At 38.5% G+C, this 17,878-nt stretch overlaps 1 protein-coding gene across 1 annotated transcript in view; it reads right to left on the bottom strand.

Moving 5' to 3' along the window:
• The window catches only part of LOC121713558 (SH3 and cysteine-rich domain-containing protein 3), a 79,126-nt gene that overhangs the window by 27,476 nt on the left and 33,772 nt on the right, over window positions 1-17,878 (bottom strand). The window contains exon 4 of the mRNA XM_042098257.1: window positions 8,758-8,914. Coding sequence (XP_041954191.1) covers window positions 8,758-8,914 — 157 coding nt within the window. The remainder of the gene's footprint in view (window positions 1-8,757; window positions 8,915-17,878) is intronic.

Below are 17,878 nucleotides of genomic sequence, written 5' to 3'. Positions count from 1 at the left end.
TATGCATCTTGCTTAGATGGTAAAACATCTTATTTCTGTTACATGACCATTATATCTGTGTATTTTTGGGTCAGATGTCAAATCGGGGAATGAAAACATTCTACTCTTTAAAAATTCTACTCGTTACGGCAACTTGCAGTCATGAGTAAATTGATCATAACTTCTGAACCAAAGGTGATAAATTGATTCTGTTTTTTTTTACTGAGGAGAACACAAAATTGTCCATCTCTCATACACTATATCTACTATAGAAATTAGGTTAAAAAATAAGATCTTGACAAATTGTTTTTTGAGGTTGTATTTGAAAGGTATTGTTTAACCCTTTGTAGGTCCCACTCAGAAAAAAACATCATGCATCATGAATGCTTTATGTGCAGTTTATGACAGCTGTTATTAACTCACCCGTCGGTAACACTTTATAATGACTACACACAATTAATCATTTATTAAGCCTTTGTTACTTATTAGTTAATGGTTTGTTCATCATTAGTAATTTCTAATTATCATCAGTAAAGCATTTGTTCACACAGTTATAAATAGTTTGTTCATAGTAAATTAGAACTAAAATAGTAAAATGATGCAATAATATGTTTTTGATTAAGTAATATTTCCATTATTTAACAGTTGTTACATCCACGTGCACTAATGATTAGTTAGGGTGAGGATACATATTTTATAAACCACTTCCTAATACTATAATTAATAATTAACTCAGGAGTTACAAGTGGTTAGTTAATGATATTTTGTGAGCTCATCTAAAGTGAGGACGTGTTATGCCTTGCAACACATTTACAAATGAATTATAAAGTTTACACTTGCATTTATTCATTTAGCCGACACTTTCACCCAAAGCGACTTACACATGTCAATGAAATTAAAGGGCAAGGCCACATTGGTGGACACTGGGGTTTGAACCCCCAACTTTATGGGTTACTGCATGTTAACCTGGCTCCCTATCCACTACACTACCTCTGCCCAGTGGAATTATAGTCAATTCAAAAATATAATATAGATATGCGTGTTTACTATGAACAAACCATTTTTAACTGTGTGTAAACATGATTTACAGATGAGAATTAATGTAGGAATAATGCTTTACAAATGAAGAATACAGCATTTAATAATAGTTTACAGATGTTTAATAACAATGTATAGTAGAAGAAAACAGAAACTCTTGCATAGTTGTAGAGGTTTCTATCTGGGCCAAGGTAGTGTAGTGGATAAGGAGCTGGACTAACATGCAGTAGCCTGAAAAGTTGGGGGTTCAATTCCCGGCTTTCACTATTATGTCAATGGCCTTTTGACATGTGTACGTCGCTTGTCTGCTAAATTAATGAATGTAATCTTTACAACTCATATGAAAATGTGTTGCAAGGCATAGAAAGTCCTCACTTTAGATAAGCTCACAAAATATCATTAACTAACCACTTGTAACTCCTGAGTTAACCCTTTGCAGACCGCACGCTCTAATTTCTGTACCCCAGTACCGATGACGTTTAGTCTAATAACTCTGCCATACCCATAGACAGTAAAAGATATAGACAGAGTCATCACGTAGACGTCAATCGAGGCGGGTGAAGCAAATTTCAACCGTTTCCTGTTGGTCGACGAGGCTTTCTGCGCAGGCTCAGGGGACGTAAATGTAACGTAGGCACGTAGTCTGACTTGTGTAACTCTTGTGATGGCTGCACCGAGAGATTGGGTATGTAGCCACTTACTTCGTTACCACCATGTCTACATTACTGTTCTAAATGTCCTAGTTGTTCGTAGATAAATGTGATTTAATATAAACAGCACTCGCCACATTCATAGCCTAGGCTACTGTCAATCCATCAAAACTTCGCTGAAATGTTGTGCTCCGATGCTTTCGTTCTTATCCAGAGAATACGGTTATTTTGCTCCTGTGCGACGCTTTCACCCATTCTGGCTGTATGCTTATTACGTCACTTTAGCATTGATTTCGGAAAAAAGTTTATTACTCAGTCTGTAAGTCAGTTATGAGGTTATGACGTTAATCGCACAATGTTGTATTACTCCGGAAACAGAAAAAGTTCATATAAAGGCTTAAAACGCTTCAGCTGTAACGTTATTTGATGTCAAAGTGGCGCCAAAATTGAATGGGCTTCAATGGGGATGGCTAGGTGAACTGGTCTACTATTTAGCCTCAGATCCGCCATAGTGTCTACGCTCTCCGAACGTTCGCCTGCCCCCTTGGCCATACCCCAACCAGAGAATGTCTAATAAGGGGAGAACCTTCACTCTCGGAACGCTTCCGGTGTGGTACTGCATCTAGGGGCGCTCGCGGGCGAGTCCAGAATGAATGGAGGTCTATGGAGCTGTACCCCTCAAAATCCACTTTTCTCTGGATACATTTTTTTTTCAAGTAGTTTGAATATTGTATTCGAAAGGGGAGGCAAAGACAATACACTTGGTTGAGTATTATATTTTTTAAAGTCACTTAATTGTTCTAAAAAGCCTTTCAAACGTGTCAATAACGTCATTCATTAGCATGATCATAGCATAGCATAGCATCAATGCTAGTGTGTTATGGGCAACACCGACCCAACCTGTAAGAAAAAGAAAGGACATGACTCCCGGATTATTTCATTTTTGATTGATAATCCATATCCATTTTGCGAAAAATAAAATAAAATCTGAGGGTTTCAGTTGTTAAATAGGTGAAAACAATAAATGTAGCCATGTAGCTCCATAGGACCCCATGTATTTTGGACTCGCCCGCGATCGCCATCTAGGTGAACTCTGGTGAACTGCAGCCAAATTCGGTTTGTATGGGATTAATAGAGATTGGTGAACCAATGATTGGTTAAGGGATTTGTGGCGCGAATTTCTTTTACTATGTGAAGGAAAAATGAAGAGTTGAAGTCTCCCTCCACTAGAGGAAAAACAGCAGGAAGCACTATGCATCGTTGATCTTGACGTCGTCTAAAGGAGAAACTACTGGATCATCTGAGGTAAAAACAAGTCTTTTTATGTTATTATTACTTGTTATCCATGTTATTACTTCAAAATCGTTTTTAAAAGTTATTTTTGCTGGTAATTACACCTTGAATGCATGGCCGTAACATAATGCTTGTGTGTGTTCAGTTCAGCTGATACGACAGCTGGTATTTTAGCACAGCGTAATCTTTAGTAAACTCATTATTTTCAGTCTTTTTGGGGGGTTACTATATGTCAACCAAGATTACAGACCTACTAGGACTGACACTTTAACAATTTGTTCTATTTTGAACGATGTTGCTTGCTTGTCATCTGATAGAAAACTAGCTAAGTCAGGTAACGTTAGCATCAGGAGAGGCTGCAACATGTCCTTGACCCATAGTCGCGATAAAGTTCACTCCCGTGCTTCATGACTGCCAACTTTATGTCAAGTACACCCAATCGGTATTTTATTGTCAAATAAACCTTTTATGTTACACCTATTGTGTATAGCACAATTTACAGTTGTTTGTAGCCAAGTTAGATAGAAACATCTGACATGAATGACAGCGTTAATGTTACGTTACCGACGTGAACTCTGTGTTGATCACCGATGGTGTAACATAAGTATTTTATTCATTGACTGCTGTTTTCATGAATACACGACTGAACATTTGTTATGATTGTGTCTTAGTATTGTTTAGCTTTTAGGCTGTAAGGTTGGCTGCTACGATGGGAGCTCATACACCCAAGCCTACTCGTCGACACATTAGAACTATTGTCTAAGGCAGGGGTTCCCAAACTTTTCCACAACAAGGCCCCCCAAATACCACTAGGTTCTGGCCAAGGACCCCCTTTATTAAACCCATCGACAATACTAAGGCAAATGTAAAAGTACATTAAGCTAATCCTAATAATTACTTTAGCCACAAGCACTTCGCGATGGAGCATACAGTGTGTAAAAATTGCATTAGGGGCTTTCTGCTATATGAGAGCTATCACTTTACTATTATTCCCAGTCATTATCATGGAAAATATAATGTTCAGATATGCGACAAATTATTATAATGGCATTGTATAACAACCCTCATAATAATATAGTATTATTTTTCAAATGTATTTATTGGTTTCTTTTATTTTTCCTTCCAACTTGCTGAGGCCCCCCTGGCTTTTTATCCAACTTTGGCCAACTTTTTATCCATCCATTTTCTTCAAACCATTCACTCATACACCCATTAAACTACCTATCAACATCCATTAACCCTTAAGAACGTACCGTCACACTGGTGGGACGGCCGTTAACTATCCGTAAAAGCGTACCGTCACACTTATGTGTTTGGAATGTTGCTACATAAGTATTCTAATTGCTGCTTAACAATGGGCTACCACTTGTGGTAACCCATTGTTACTAACTGTTACTAACTTATAAGCAATTGTTATTGCTGCTAACATGGGCTGACATTGTACATTCTCAAAGTCAAAGATGGTCTCTCGCAAATCACTTTGCCACTACCATTTTGTTATGTCCACATTTTGCAGATCTAGTTTATATTATGATTGTGTGGTCGGGCTATACATGACAAAATCCACGGAAGTGGCAAGTATTGGGAAGAAGTTTACTTACAGGTGGCTACAAATGTTGCTAGCTTCACTGCCATTTATTGCCATATTTCTGAATGTCAGTCATTACACCAAGCACAATAAAACAAGCAAAATTAGTGATTTTTTTAAATTAAAATGATGATGTTATTCAGTGTTTAGTCAAATCTCATGGCCACTGATAAGATGAAAATCAAAATGACCGCGAAATGTACGGAATGCTGGAAACAAACATCGTTCATTCACGAGCTATGTAGTTTTGTAGCGTCTGTAAATACTACGATTGTTTTCTGAATGAATGAACTTCGAGTTGCCGGTGTTATACAGTAACTGGCTTTCATGTTAACTGGCTGGACTGTTTACTTTGCCTCTGGAGTTAACGTAACCGCCCCCTTCTTTTGCAGATGTGTTCAGCTGATGATTTAGCCTCCGATACCTGGCCGCAGATTCGTCTGTTTAACTGAAGTTCAAATAGAAATGTTTGTGATGCTCCACTTTGTTGTTTAATAAAGCTTTACAACACGATGTGTCGGCGTTGGAAGTGTCAGGTTGTCTGTAGTAGGCTACATGCGCTGGACCATGAATATTCCACCAAATAAATAAAGTAACTCCACTCAACTCCACGTGGGTCTCGAACCACTACTAAATTAAACTGCTTGCATGATAACCTGACACCAACATGCTTGCACCACTGACCAGTTGACACTTCACAGCGAAATTGGTAATACTAGGCCTACTAGTAAATGAGGTCACCTAGTATGTTATTGTGTTTAGCAGGTTAACACAGCGGATTATGGTGACTGACTACTGTGTTATCTTGCAATGTTGCCCAAAGTAGCCTATCATGATTCAGTTTACAAACGTTTCACTGACTGCTGCCAGGCTGTGGCCGCCTCTACTTGAAGTGTCTTATTATGAACGCCAGCAAATAAATAAAATAAAAAAGTTCAACTATGAGATTCGAACTCGAATGACAAAACTAGAACTATAATCTGCATATTAACCTGATGCATATCACAACGAACGTGAAACACGTATTGAAACGCACAATATGCCGGAGAAGTCTATGTCTTCATTTTACACAAAATGTTACATATCACAAAAGATATGTAATATCAAATATCAAGATACGTAGGCCTAGGCTATTTACGTTCGTATTTTGACATGTTAACATAGGTTTGAAATGTATTGGATTTATATATATTTTAATAATTTATTTCTTATCAAGTGATAAGTTGCATGTGGCTCAACAGGTTGATGCGTTGACAATATTTTTTAGTCTAGCCTACGGGTTCAATCCTCGCCATTCACAGTTTTTTAAATGTATACATTTTTAGACAAGCAATGCTTCCTCAATTTAGGCTGAAGATAGACTAGGTGGCCGCGGGCAGCCTGACCAGCAGTCAGTGAAACGTAAAAACCATTAAGCCTAGGCTATACTTTTAAGGTCTAAATGGCTTGGGCAATGCAGCAAGATAACACTGTAGCCAGTTACCATGATCCACTGTGTTAACCTGCTATAAACACAATAACATACTAGATGACTGGAAGGATTATTGGTGCTTCACTCCCCTCTCTGAAGGACATTTACACCACCCACCTCACCCGCAAGGCGACCAAAATTGTGAGTGATGCAAGTCACCCCGCTCACAATCTGTTTGATCTACTGCCCTCTGGGAAGAGGTACAGAAGCCTGCGCTCCCGCACTACCAGACTCACCAACAGCTTCGTACACCAAGCTGTAAGGATGCTGAACTCTCTCCCTCCTCTCCCCCCTCCACCCTCAGCTACATAACATCCTGGACATTGGACCCACAATGGCCGCCTGCACTACTCCACTTGCACACTTGTACACTTTACAACTTGTTGTTGTTGTCCTGAAAACACAACACTTCTGCTGCTCTTACATAACTTGCACCACTATGCCACTTTCTTTCTTACTTAGGTCAAACAGAACTACCCAAGCCTTTTATTGGCCTGACTTTGCACTAGTATTTTATTGACTGTCTATGCACAATTTCAACCAAATTTTGCTGCTCTTATTTTTTTCATTATTATATGTGCCCTTTATTTACTTACTTTTTTGTTTACTTGAATGTTATGTTTGTCTGTGGACTTAAATTGGTAAAATATGTCTTGTCTTCACCGTGGGATAGTGAGAAACGTAATTTCGATCTCTTTGTATGTCTGGAACATGTGAAGAAATTGACAATAAAGCTGACTTTGACTTTGACTTTGACCTATTTTACTTGTAAGCCTAGTAAATAAGTATGGCCAATTTCTCTAGGTTGTGTCAGCTTCGTTAGTGGCGCAAGCAGGTAAATGTCTGGTTATCATGCAACCAGTTTAATTTAGTAGTGGTTCGAGACCCACGTGGAGTTTATTTAGTTTTATTCATTTGGTGGCATATTCATGGTCCAGCGCATGTAGCCTAGCCTACTACAGACAACCTGACACTTCCAACGCCGACACATCGTGTTGTAAAGCTTTATTAAACAACAAAGTGGAGCATCACAAACATGTCTATTTGAACTTCAGTTAAACAGACGAATCTGCGGCCAGGTATCGGAGGCTAAATTATCAGCTGAACACACCTGCAAGAGAAGGGGGCGGTTACGTTAACTCCAGAGGCAAAGTAAACAGTCCAGCCAGTTAACATGAAAGCCACTTACCGTATAACACCGGCAACTCGAAGTTCATTCATTCAGAAAACAATCGTAGTATTTACAGACGCTATACAATTTTATCGATAATATTAGTCATGGCACATTTGAAAAGGCGTCAGCTTACTGATGAAGAGATCAGGGTTATTTTTACATCTAATGACGACTCTGATGTGGACATTGAACATCCGTCTGAGGTAAGAGCAGAGATATTCGCGTGTCCTGTTATCCTTGTGACAATTGTAACACGTTGTCAGGGCGACTTCATTTGCGTAATCAGGTGCATGCATGCAACACATGTGATCACATGATGAAAGCATGTGTGTGTGTGGTACTTTGCAATGTTCACGTGAAATAAAACAGATCAGGCCATGCTAACACTGCATAGATTGTAGGCCACCTAATAATGACTATAGAATGTCAGTGTAGAACGCTAGTGACGCAGCCCAAAAAAACTCACCCAGTGGAGTACGTTGGTTTAAATAAAACCTACGTTCTTAAGGGTTAAACAATCTGCCTTTCAACATCCAATAAACTTCATGTCTATCAACATCCATTACACTATCTACATTCAACTTTTAAACTATCTATTCTGTATCAGGGTACAGATCCTGTTCAACTGTTTCCTCTGCCCACAACTGTTTCAAAATAAAAGTCTGCACTACAATAATTTCCTATTAAATAATTTAACCATTTAAACTATTAAATTTATAACTGTTCAGCTATTCCAACTATCAGTTATCATCAACTATGACTCCCGCCAACTGTTTCCTCTGCACACAACTGTTTCAAGTCCTCACTAGCTAGTTAGCTAGTTAACATAGTTAGCATAACTGCTAGCAAAGATTAGCTAAGTTAGCTACAGTTAGCTTGTTTAAATTGTTAGCATAGTTAACTTTGTAGCTCACTTTTAGCACACTGTTAGCATAGTTAGCTAATTAGCAATATTAGTTAAAAAAATGAACTTCAGCCACTCTAACTGTCAGTTATTGTCCACTATCTACCTTATACATAGCCATTAAACTATCTCTCTATCAACATCCATTAAACTATCTGCCAATCAACATCCATTAAACTATTTGCCTATCAAATTTCATTAAACTATCAGTCTATCAACCACTTTATCTACATTCAACTTTTAAACTGTCTACTTTTAAACTATCAACTTTTATTAAGCTTTGTAACCACCATGTCTATCCTAGCATCACCTTAGTAACCATCTCTGCATTATCTATTTTAACTATACATGATATTTTACATCACAACTTTTGCATTTTCATGCACTGGTAATTCCTCGGAATTACATTTTCTAGTTTATTCTTGTGTTACTTTGTTACAGTATATTGACCTACCTGAGTTTTACCTTACATTCAATGTTACATGTTTAAACCTTTAATGGTCAACGCAATTCTCATCCTGAGGAGTGTCTGTGCCAGTTATATAAAATGTACAAGAGCCTGTAAGTTACAATCCTTGATGTTCAAACAAGACTTATTAGAGTTGTAGGCTATTTATTTATTTTTAAAAAACATTGTAATATTAGTCAGAAAAAACTTACAAACAATCATTCGGGCACAAACATCACAGAACTTGGGCTTCTTGCAGTAGTGGTCTTTAAATTTGTGTGGGTGATCATTAACCTTAACAACAGGTTCTGGGGGAGGGGGTGGAGGAGGTTCCTCTTCCTCCACCTCTTCATCATATAGAAAATAAACCTGTGGCAAATGAAAACAGAATAATCAGAAATGTTACAATTTGTAACTATTTACAATAGTAAACAAACTGCCGCAACTGGCCCATGGGGACCCAGGTTTAGTGCTGCCACTAACGACTACAGTGGGTACCACTTGGAATTGTCCGGTTTCACGTGTGAATCACACGTCTTTTATTTATATTTCCCCAGTGAAGCTGCAATGACCTAAACAACCAAGTAATAAGTTGTAAGTTGTACGTTATAAGTTGTAATACATTTCACGCAGCTGCGTGAATCACGGAAAGCGTGAATGAAGTGGCCACTTCTAAATGGGACCCACTGTAATTTTTTCTAATCTTTCAACAAATTTTCCGATTAGTCGACTAATCTAAACGACTAATTAAAAAAATAAGGTGTGTTATTGTTGTGTCCATTTTATTTTGAACTCAACTGAAGGGCCAAAGCATAAAACAAATGTCATCCATATATCAGCCTACTTTTGTTAGAAGATTTATTTAGTTATTAGAAAGTAAACTGTTTAAAAACATGTATTAACAATCTAAGCATATAAGTATCTGCATTTCCATTAGGCTATAGTTAACTGTCTGTAATACTATACTGTATCTGGATTTCGATTAGGCTATAGCAGGGGTCGGCAACCTATGATACGAGTGCCACGGGTGGCACGCCGTGGAATAAACACTGACACGCTGGCACCTCAGTATTATTACGATACTCATTTTATCTGTCCCGTATTAAAAATAAAAGTATCTGCCTCGCTGTGTCTGTGAGCGTTTGACTGCCGGCACTAGGACCCAGAGGACACCACTGCGTGGATTTGCGTCAGTTAAGTTGCAGGAGCGCAAATTTCAGATCAAAGTGTGTGACGTGACCAAACACACTGTCCGCTGTCTTCGTGCTGACATATGAATGAATGACAGAGCATGATATTGTGAACAATGGCAACGCTGGCTGCTGAAAAGGACACAAGAGTTTGGTTTTGTGTATTTGTGAAGGACCGTGCTGTGTGCACTTTATGCTGTGAGAATGGTGTGTACAGAATGTCAAGTGTTAAGCGTCATTATGAGACGAAGCACGAGAAGACCTTCAAAGATCAAGCAGACAAAGTAGAGTCAATTAAACTTGCTCCAGATATGGAAAACAAGCTAGCTCCTCCAAGGTTTTTACCACTGCTAAAGATCATGGACAGAAGCAAGCTATCGCATTGTGCATTGCATTGCGAAGCATGGGAAGCCGTTTATGGATGGCGAATTTATTAAGGAGGCGTTTCTCAGTTGCTCAGATGCTCTTTTTTAAAGCTTGCCAAATAAAGAAACCATCAAGTTACGAATAAAGGACATTCCCACGTCAGCTAGAAGTGTTCAGTGACGTATTGATGAAATGGCTGAGAATGTCAGAGCTCAGCAAACAGCTGGATTAAATGATGCTGCGGTATTTATTTAGTTTCAATGTGTAGGCTAGCTGTTTTTCAGTCTTTGAAATGTTGTTGTGGCTATTTTGTTAAGAATACAGATACTGTTATTGTTGAGAATAAAATTCCAGGTATATTAGAAATGTTTTTGTATTTTGTGTCATAATTTAACTTTGCGTTATTGTTGATAATGGCACACAGATGAGAAGAAATTTTCAAACTGGCACTCCATGTCACAAAGGTTGCCGACCCCTGGGCTATAGTATACTGTCTGTAATACTATACTGCAGGGGTCTCAAACACCCGGCCCGCGGGCCAAATCCGGCCCGCGTCCGGCCCAATTCCGGCCCGCGACGTATGTCAAAATAATAATGTAATCCGGCCCTTGAGACTATTTTTAATTGCGACAAACAACGATACTGATTAAAATAGACGATAGTTCCAAGTACGGTGACAAATCTCATTTGTACTCTGCTCCACTATGTGCTAGACATCCAGAGCTTCATTCAAACCCAAAATCGCTGCGCAAAGTTTTCAGGAAATACTTGTATTACACGCGAGAAACACAAAGACGTGCATTTGTAATGACGCGGAAGCGATGCAGGCCATAGTGTTGCATACATTTAAGCAGAAATAGGCCTACACCAAATGTTGAAAAACGTTTACATGTGATGAAGTCTTAGGTAGGCTATGCTATTCACCTATTCTAAATCTGAAGGAGAATATCCTTTTGGAGATTATGATCGATCGATCGTCTATTGAATGGAGGTGCGTCTGCGTGTATACGACGGTGTCCACTAAGCATACCATGCTTATTTCGACCCTCTGCCCAACATAGCTTGGAGGTTGCAGTTGTAATCGTGATGATAGTGTCCGTAGTGGACGTGGTACAGACAGCAGGGCTAGTAGAAATAGGGCTCTAAAGTCACCCGCAATATGATGCGAACTTCTAATTACCCGCGATAGGAACTGATTTGACCAGAATACTTTATTGTAGGCCTTGTGGTTTAGAAACCATATACATCTTAGGTGTTGGTATACATCTTAGGTGTTTTCCTGTTAATTTGTTATGTGGGTAATATGAAAAAAGGAAAGTAAACCTGCTCAAATATGTTCATCCAGTATTTACTGAAAGGTGCATAATTTGAGGTGCTTGCCATCCAGTGGCAAATTAGATGGTTAAATTTACCCCCTTCATAAACTTTTGTTTTACTCAAAGATTTTTACATTTACAGTAGGACTTTATCTCTGACCATTTTCAAGCCATGGCTTTTTGAAATTTTGATATAAAAATCCAATGGTGTTGCTTTCTTAACCCTGACGCTTATAGTTTGCCAGGTTTAAAAAAGTTATGAGAGGAAAATATTTTTATTTGGTGTGAAACACACACATACCCGTTTTTATGCTTTTCATTTGTTTTATAATTTGTATTAATATTTATTTTATCATTATTTTATTTATAAGGTTGCTAGCACAGGTGTCTAAAACTAGATAAAAACACTTGCACTTTCTGTTTGCAGTTGTGTGTGGTATTTGAAAAAAAGAATATTGCATTTTCAGAAATAGCCGGCCCTCCAATCAGATGACGTTGGCAGAATTGGCCCCCAGCTTATTTGAGTTTGAGACCCCTGCTATACTGTATCTGCATTTCCATTAGGCTATAGTATACTGTAATGGACACTATGGACATAATTCACCAGACTGTATTATTGACATGTATCCCCTTACTTACTTACGGTAAGTGTGTTCTGTGTTGTGAGTTATGCTACGATCTGAGATGCATTCCGCACGACACGTCAATGTATTATCTCGTTTTGTGTTATAGGGAAGCTGTCTCTTTAATGAAGCGCACCTTGATTGTTGATAGCCTATCACGGGCGGCATCATGTTCGTTTTAACAGTTTTTTGTATGAATGAATAAACAACACGCCGTTTCGTTGTCAACTTCACTTCATTTACTGCAATTTCCACTATACGTTTACACGTTCGCGTCTACACTTGCGTGCATGCCAGGGTTTAAAACATTATTTCCAAAGTCTAAGTAGCCTGTTTAATATCCAAAGACAGTCACTGTACTTCTCAATAGTTAATAACATAGAGTTAATAACATTACAGTGAGCCGTTTGAGACGGGAATCCAAATTTCTCGGGCCCACCCAATAGCCCCCCGCCCCCTCCAAAAAAAAAACCATGGTGTAGTGTATGTGTAAGTCCATGTTATCATACCATTATACCTTTCAACAGAGTCTTAGTTCCAATTAAAATTAATTTTCAACCACTTATCAACCACTATCCATATGATCCTTCAAATCTTGAAGCACATGCATGTGAACATGTGTATTTAATAGTGCTGCTCTGGCAGCATCTCTGGCTAACTTTGTGGAAATGCACTGATAGAGAGACAAACATGCATGTGTTCATATCTCTGGAACTTTACTTCTGAAATACATGAGTCAATATCTGTAGTGATATACTGTAACATGTATGCGGGTGGTCAATGGAGAATAAACAGGGTTAATGAATTAATGAAATATCCCAGGTTGCAGTGCGTTAGCTGTATGATAACATCTAAAAAATGTTCTGTTTACAAATATAACCATGCATTCCTATGTGTCACCTGTGATGATTGCAAGCATTGCAAGTGGTTTCATGTTGGTGGAATGAGCCCAGTGCTCTCCGTTCCTGTGGTAGTTTTGGGTCATTTAAGAGGGGTCTAAAGACATTCCTGTTCAACATGCACTTAGTTCTTTAAGCACTTATGCGTTATGGTTTGTATAATATTGTTTTATTTCCATTAGGCTGTTGATTAATTGCATTGCATGTAAATGCAATGGACTATTATTGCTGTTCTTCTTATTATTCTTCTTCTTCCGACCAACTTTGACGTTCAAAGGCTCTAAAACCACTGAACCGTTTCATTCAAACACTCCTACAAAGGTCTTGTAACGGAGATTTGTCCAATGTATTTTTCACATTTGTGAACTTTATACTTTTTGAGATATTTACAATAAAAGCGCAATAAATTCCCATTGACTTAACATTGACCGCCGTGGCGGCAACTTTTAGCATTATGACGTGACCTCCAGCTGAAAGCAATCAACAGTTGAACGTGAGCTACCGCTGGCCCTGGAGCTGTGAATCTTCTGAACGTCTTCGCCTGCTGTGCCTTGGTCACTTTATTTGCTCGTAAAACTCTTCTTCAGAGGCACATTTCTCTAATTACAGACAAGGTAAGTGTTCCGGTTTTTGGTATTTGAGTCATTTATGTCGTCAAACATTATGTAATGTAAGCGTGTATGAAATGATGGGTTACAAATAACTAAACTAACGTTATAACGTTAGGTAACGTTAACGTTAGTGAAATAGTTGACGTTAGCACCTTGCTACGTTGATATGTATTATGTAAGGAAACCCACTGTTAATCAACGTTAATATGTCGTCAACTTTACAGTGACGATTAGCTGTAGGTTTCGATAGCTAACAAAATGTAATGCACTAACGTTACATTTGTTCATTAGGCCTACCTACCAGGAGCGTTTTAACTAGAACGTTAAAGTAAACCAGAGAAGTAGGCCTACAGATACTAGGCTCTGGTTCTATTCAACATCAGGTCACTTTCCCTAGAATAGATTATGAATGCAGACTTCGTGGTGCTTGATTATAGCCTAGGGCTAGGCTGTGTGAAGGGACCTGATGAAACCCATCATGGGTTTCATTCATGGCATGAATAACGTTAGCTAACGTTACTTGTTGATGGTCATAACTTCTACTGTTCACATTTTAGTTAAAGTTAACAAATATATGCTCCTGTTTTTATTTTAACAAATGTTTAACGTTGTACACCGTTTGTTTGTGTATCAAATAGGCCAGGCTACGTTTCATTCTACACTCCTGATTCTTACGTAGCCTACAATAAGTAAACACTATCACGGTATACTATAGTTCGTCTATTGATGGGTTTCATCAGGTCCCTTTCAACAGACAATCAAGCACCTAGATTATGAATGCATTGGTGCTTTATTAATACTCCTGTGGAAAGGGACCGTATGAAAGCCATGAATAGGCTACTGCTAGGAAATGGACAATACGACTAAAGTCTTGTTAAAACACACAACAGAAGTTGAGCTATAATGTTTGTGTTGTCAACATAGGCTACAATGTTTACTTGGCCTACTCATTTCTGCATTGTTCTGGTCTATAAATTAAAGTGTAGCCTGGCACGTGAATCAAACTTTCCAGTTGTAGTACATCGTAATCTGTAGGAAAAAATGTGGCTGACAGACCTAGCAAGCTGTTTAAGTTATAGCAGTTGGTTATCAAGATACTTAGTATCAGAATGATCCGTCCTTACTCATATGATTATCAACAGCAACAACAGACCCTTTGCCTGCAAAGTTTTCTAAGCTGTTTACGTTTTATATTTAAAAAAAATATGATTAGCTATCACCTGTACTAAAACTGAAAACAATAAAACACAGAATTCTGCTTTGTTTGCAATTTAATATTATAGGCTAGTATTTAACTACCAGTAGCTTGATGGTGCAACAATTGTATTGTAGGCCTACTCTACCTTTTTTTTTTTTAATTGTCCTAGAATTGTTGAGAGAATTGTTTAAAAAGCTTAAACTGTTTACCATGTTAGTTGTTAGGTTATAATGTGTCAGCCTAATGTAATGTAACAACTTCACTTAAATACCTTAGTTGTATTGAACAATTGTACAATTGCAGACATTCCTTGTTTTGGTATAACTGTTAAACTTGTTTGCTTTTGCCTTTTAGGGTTCCAGACCAGACCAGTGGTGATGACCGTGTATGACATTACGTGTGTGCCTGTCTGTGTGCACACCTGTCAACCATACATCTCTGACAATGTTGCTAGCAACTGAAAGTAATTGTGGTGAATAATTACTTAATATTAATCTTAGACTGGCAAACTTCAGGAAAAACTCAGGAATGAAGTTTATTCTGTTACAAGCAGAGAGGGTACAAAAAATGGTCTATGGTCTATGTAGGCTTAGCGCAGGCTATGGCACAAGGCCATGGCCTCTGTTGGATCACCCTCTCTCTCTCAGTTCTCCATAGTCTAAGTCCAAGTCTAAATCCAAAATTACAATCCTTGTACTGAGACTATCACAATGATACCAGACATGAATACATTTACATTTCATGACACATGGATACATTATATCAAGGTAACATCCTTTGTCCTGTATACCTGATAGCCCTTGAACCACTACATTAGCATTTGATTGGGGGAGGGGAGGGTGTCTTTGTTTTAAACCAAGAAGGGCCACATGGCAATTAAATTATTATTAATTTTAACCGTAAAATTATTGCTATCACAACATACCTACTAACATACATTCTTACAAACATGTGACCATATCTCAACATATCTGCACATACCATTTAACCATACTGAGACTTATCTGAGATCTACACTGAGACATTCTGAGAAATATATTGTTGTGTGAGGACTATACTCACTAACTATATGGAACATGTATACCTGTGAATCATATTTGTCAACCATTCATACCTTTAATCATACCCAGGGTTCTTGCAGGTTTCAGTAAGTCAAATTAAAGACCTTTTTAAGACATTTTAAGACCATAAAGATTGAAATTTAAGACCTACACGACGCATTACCAAAAAATATTCAAATCAAAGAAATTCTGAAAAAATCATTGAAAAGTCGTTGAAAAAGGATTAATTAAATTTACAGATAAAGCAATCAAAGTAATAACCTTCCACACCCAACATCTACAACCCAACTGATTTTTGCATTGCTCACTTGTAGTATAGGCTACTCAAGGAAAAATATCCGTGTCACGTACCAAATGCCCTAAACCTTAAGCCCAAAATGAAAATAATCTAAAACAAACTAGCCCTCAAATAGAATAGATTTCATCAAGGAAGTCAAAAATGAGACTGGAGTTGAAACTGGGTGTGAAAGTGTGTTTTGGGTGGACACTCTGCACTTGTCTGTGTGTGTGTGTGTGTGTGTCAGGGTTTCCGTTGTCCGGTAATTACCGGACATTGGCCGGAAAATAAATGAAATGTCCGACAAAATAAATCTCTCCGGTCAAATTGTCCGATTGAAATTGGCTAATAATCCCGTCCCCTAACGCAATCTGAATTTGAGAATAAGCCTTAATATGTAAGCCTATATTATACGTCCTCTGGCTATGTTTTTAAATGAACAGGCTCTTGAAAAGTAGGCTATTAAACAACACGCATAGCCTATGCTGCATTTCAAATAGGAAGCGCACGCTTAAAATGTCCATGTTAAACAACGAACAAATGAGTGAGGCGGTTCAAACATGGCCAGGCCCAGGCAGACTAGCCTTAAAAGTTTTTTCAGAGGCCAGACGCGATGGATGATAATAAATTGCTAACGTCTGAAGCCTGTCCGGTCAACTCCACCACCCCCAGATAAAATACAGAAGTGTCGGGCGTAGGCCTATCTGTCGGAATCAGTGACGTTGGAAGTGGAGTTGCGGGGGTGCGGCCGTTCCAAGACACTGTCATTCTCCGTGTACACTGGACATGCAACTATGTTCTTTACCCAAAGCATACAGTAGGCCTATGCTTTCTCTGTCTATAATCTGCAGGGTTAGGGCCTCCTCGACGAGGAGATTGCTGGTCCGCTGATAATTTCCGGCACAATTAAACTGTAGCCTCATCATTAAACCGTGGGCCGAAAGAAAAAGAAATTAAACATTTCCCAGAATAATCAACATTTCTTCATTTATTGTTATCAAATAAAGAGGCATATCTTAGGGGGTAGTGGTGTGAGCGCTCATTCTTGTGTGTGCGCATCTGTGCAAGTTAAACAGTCACTGGAGATAACGTGGGTAGCAGCAACAAACAACGTAGCCTTTTTAAAACAACAAACTTAGTGGACTCTTGCTGTCCATGAAAACATAGATACTGGCTAGATCTTGTTAGGCATGTTTAAGTTAGGCTAATGAACACGTTGCATTCTATACAGCCTGATTATGTCATTCTTTAAGCTACATAGCCTGTCTCCAGTTTTCCTCAATTTGACTAAGAAGCGTAATAGATATTTGACCGGCATATCACCAAAATGTCCGGAAAAAGAAACCTCACCATTTTTTTCTAGCGGAAACTCTGGTGTGTGTGTGTGTGTGTGTTTGCATGAGAATGTGTGTGGGTGCGGTATGTGTATGAGCCTTGTCAAGGATGTCGTTAGGCTTACAGTATTTTGGGGGAGCTGAAACCACCCAAAGATGATCAAAAGCCCTCCTAAAAATATATAGTATTAATATGCGTCCAAATTCACTTCCATTATTCTCTGTTGAATTGCTCACGGAGTACTTATCTCGTACAAGTAGCACAGACGTCACTTGAAAGAGCGAAACCGGAGCTTTCGAATGATGTTAGCGGCTAGTGCTGATAAACAGTTTGTATTTTGTGGCTAGCTTATGTTTCTCTGCATGCTCTCGCTTGTGACTCCAGCGCCTTCACACCCAGAGTCCCTAATTGAATAGTTTTTTTGCAAAGTTTGCAGCGAGCCTCGTACCTGGAGCTG

Source organism: Alosa sapidissima, chromosome 7 (genome assembly GCF_018492685.1).
Source record: "Alosa sapidissima isolate fAloSap1 chromosome 7, fAloSap1.pri, whole genome shotgun sequence".
Classification (NCBI taxonomy): Eukaryota; Metazoa; Chordata; class Actinopteri; order Clupeiformes; family Clupeidae; genus Alosa; species Alosa sapidissima.
The sequence above is the reverse complement of the archived record's forward strand: the minus strand, read 5'-3'. Positions and strand labels throughout refer to the sequence as shown.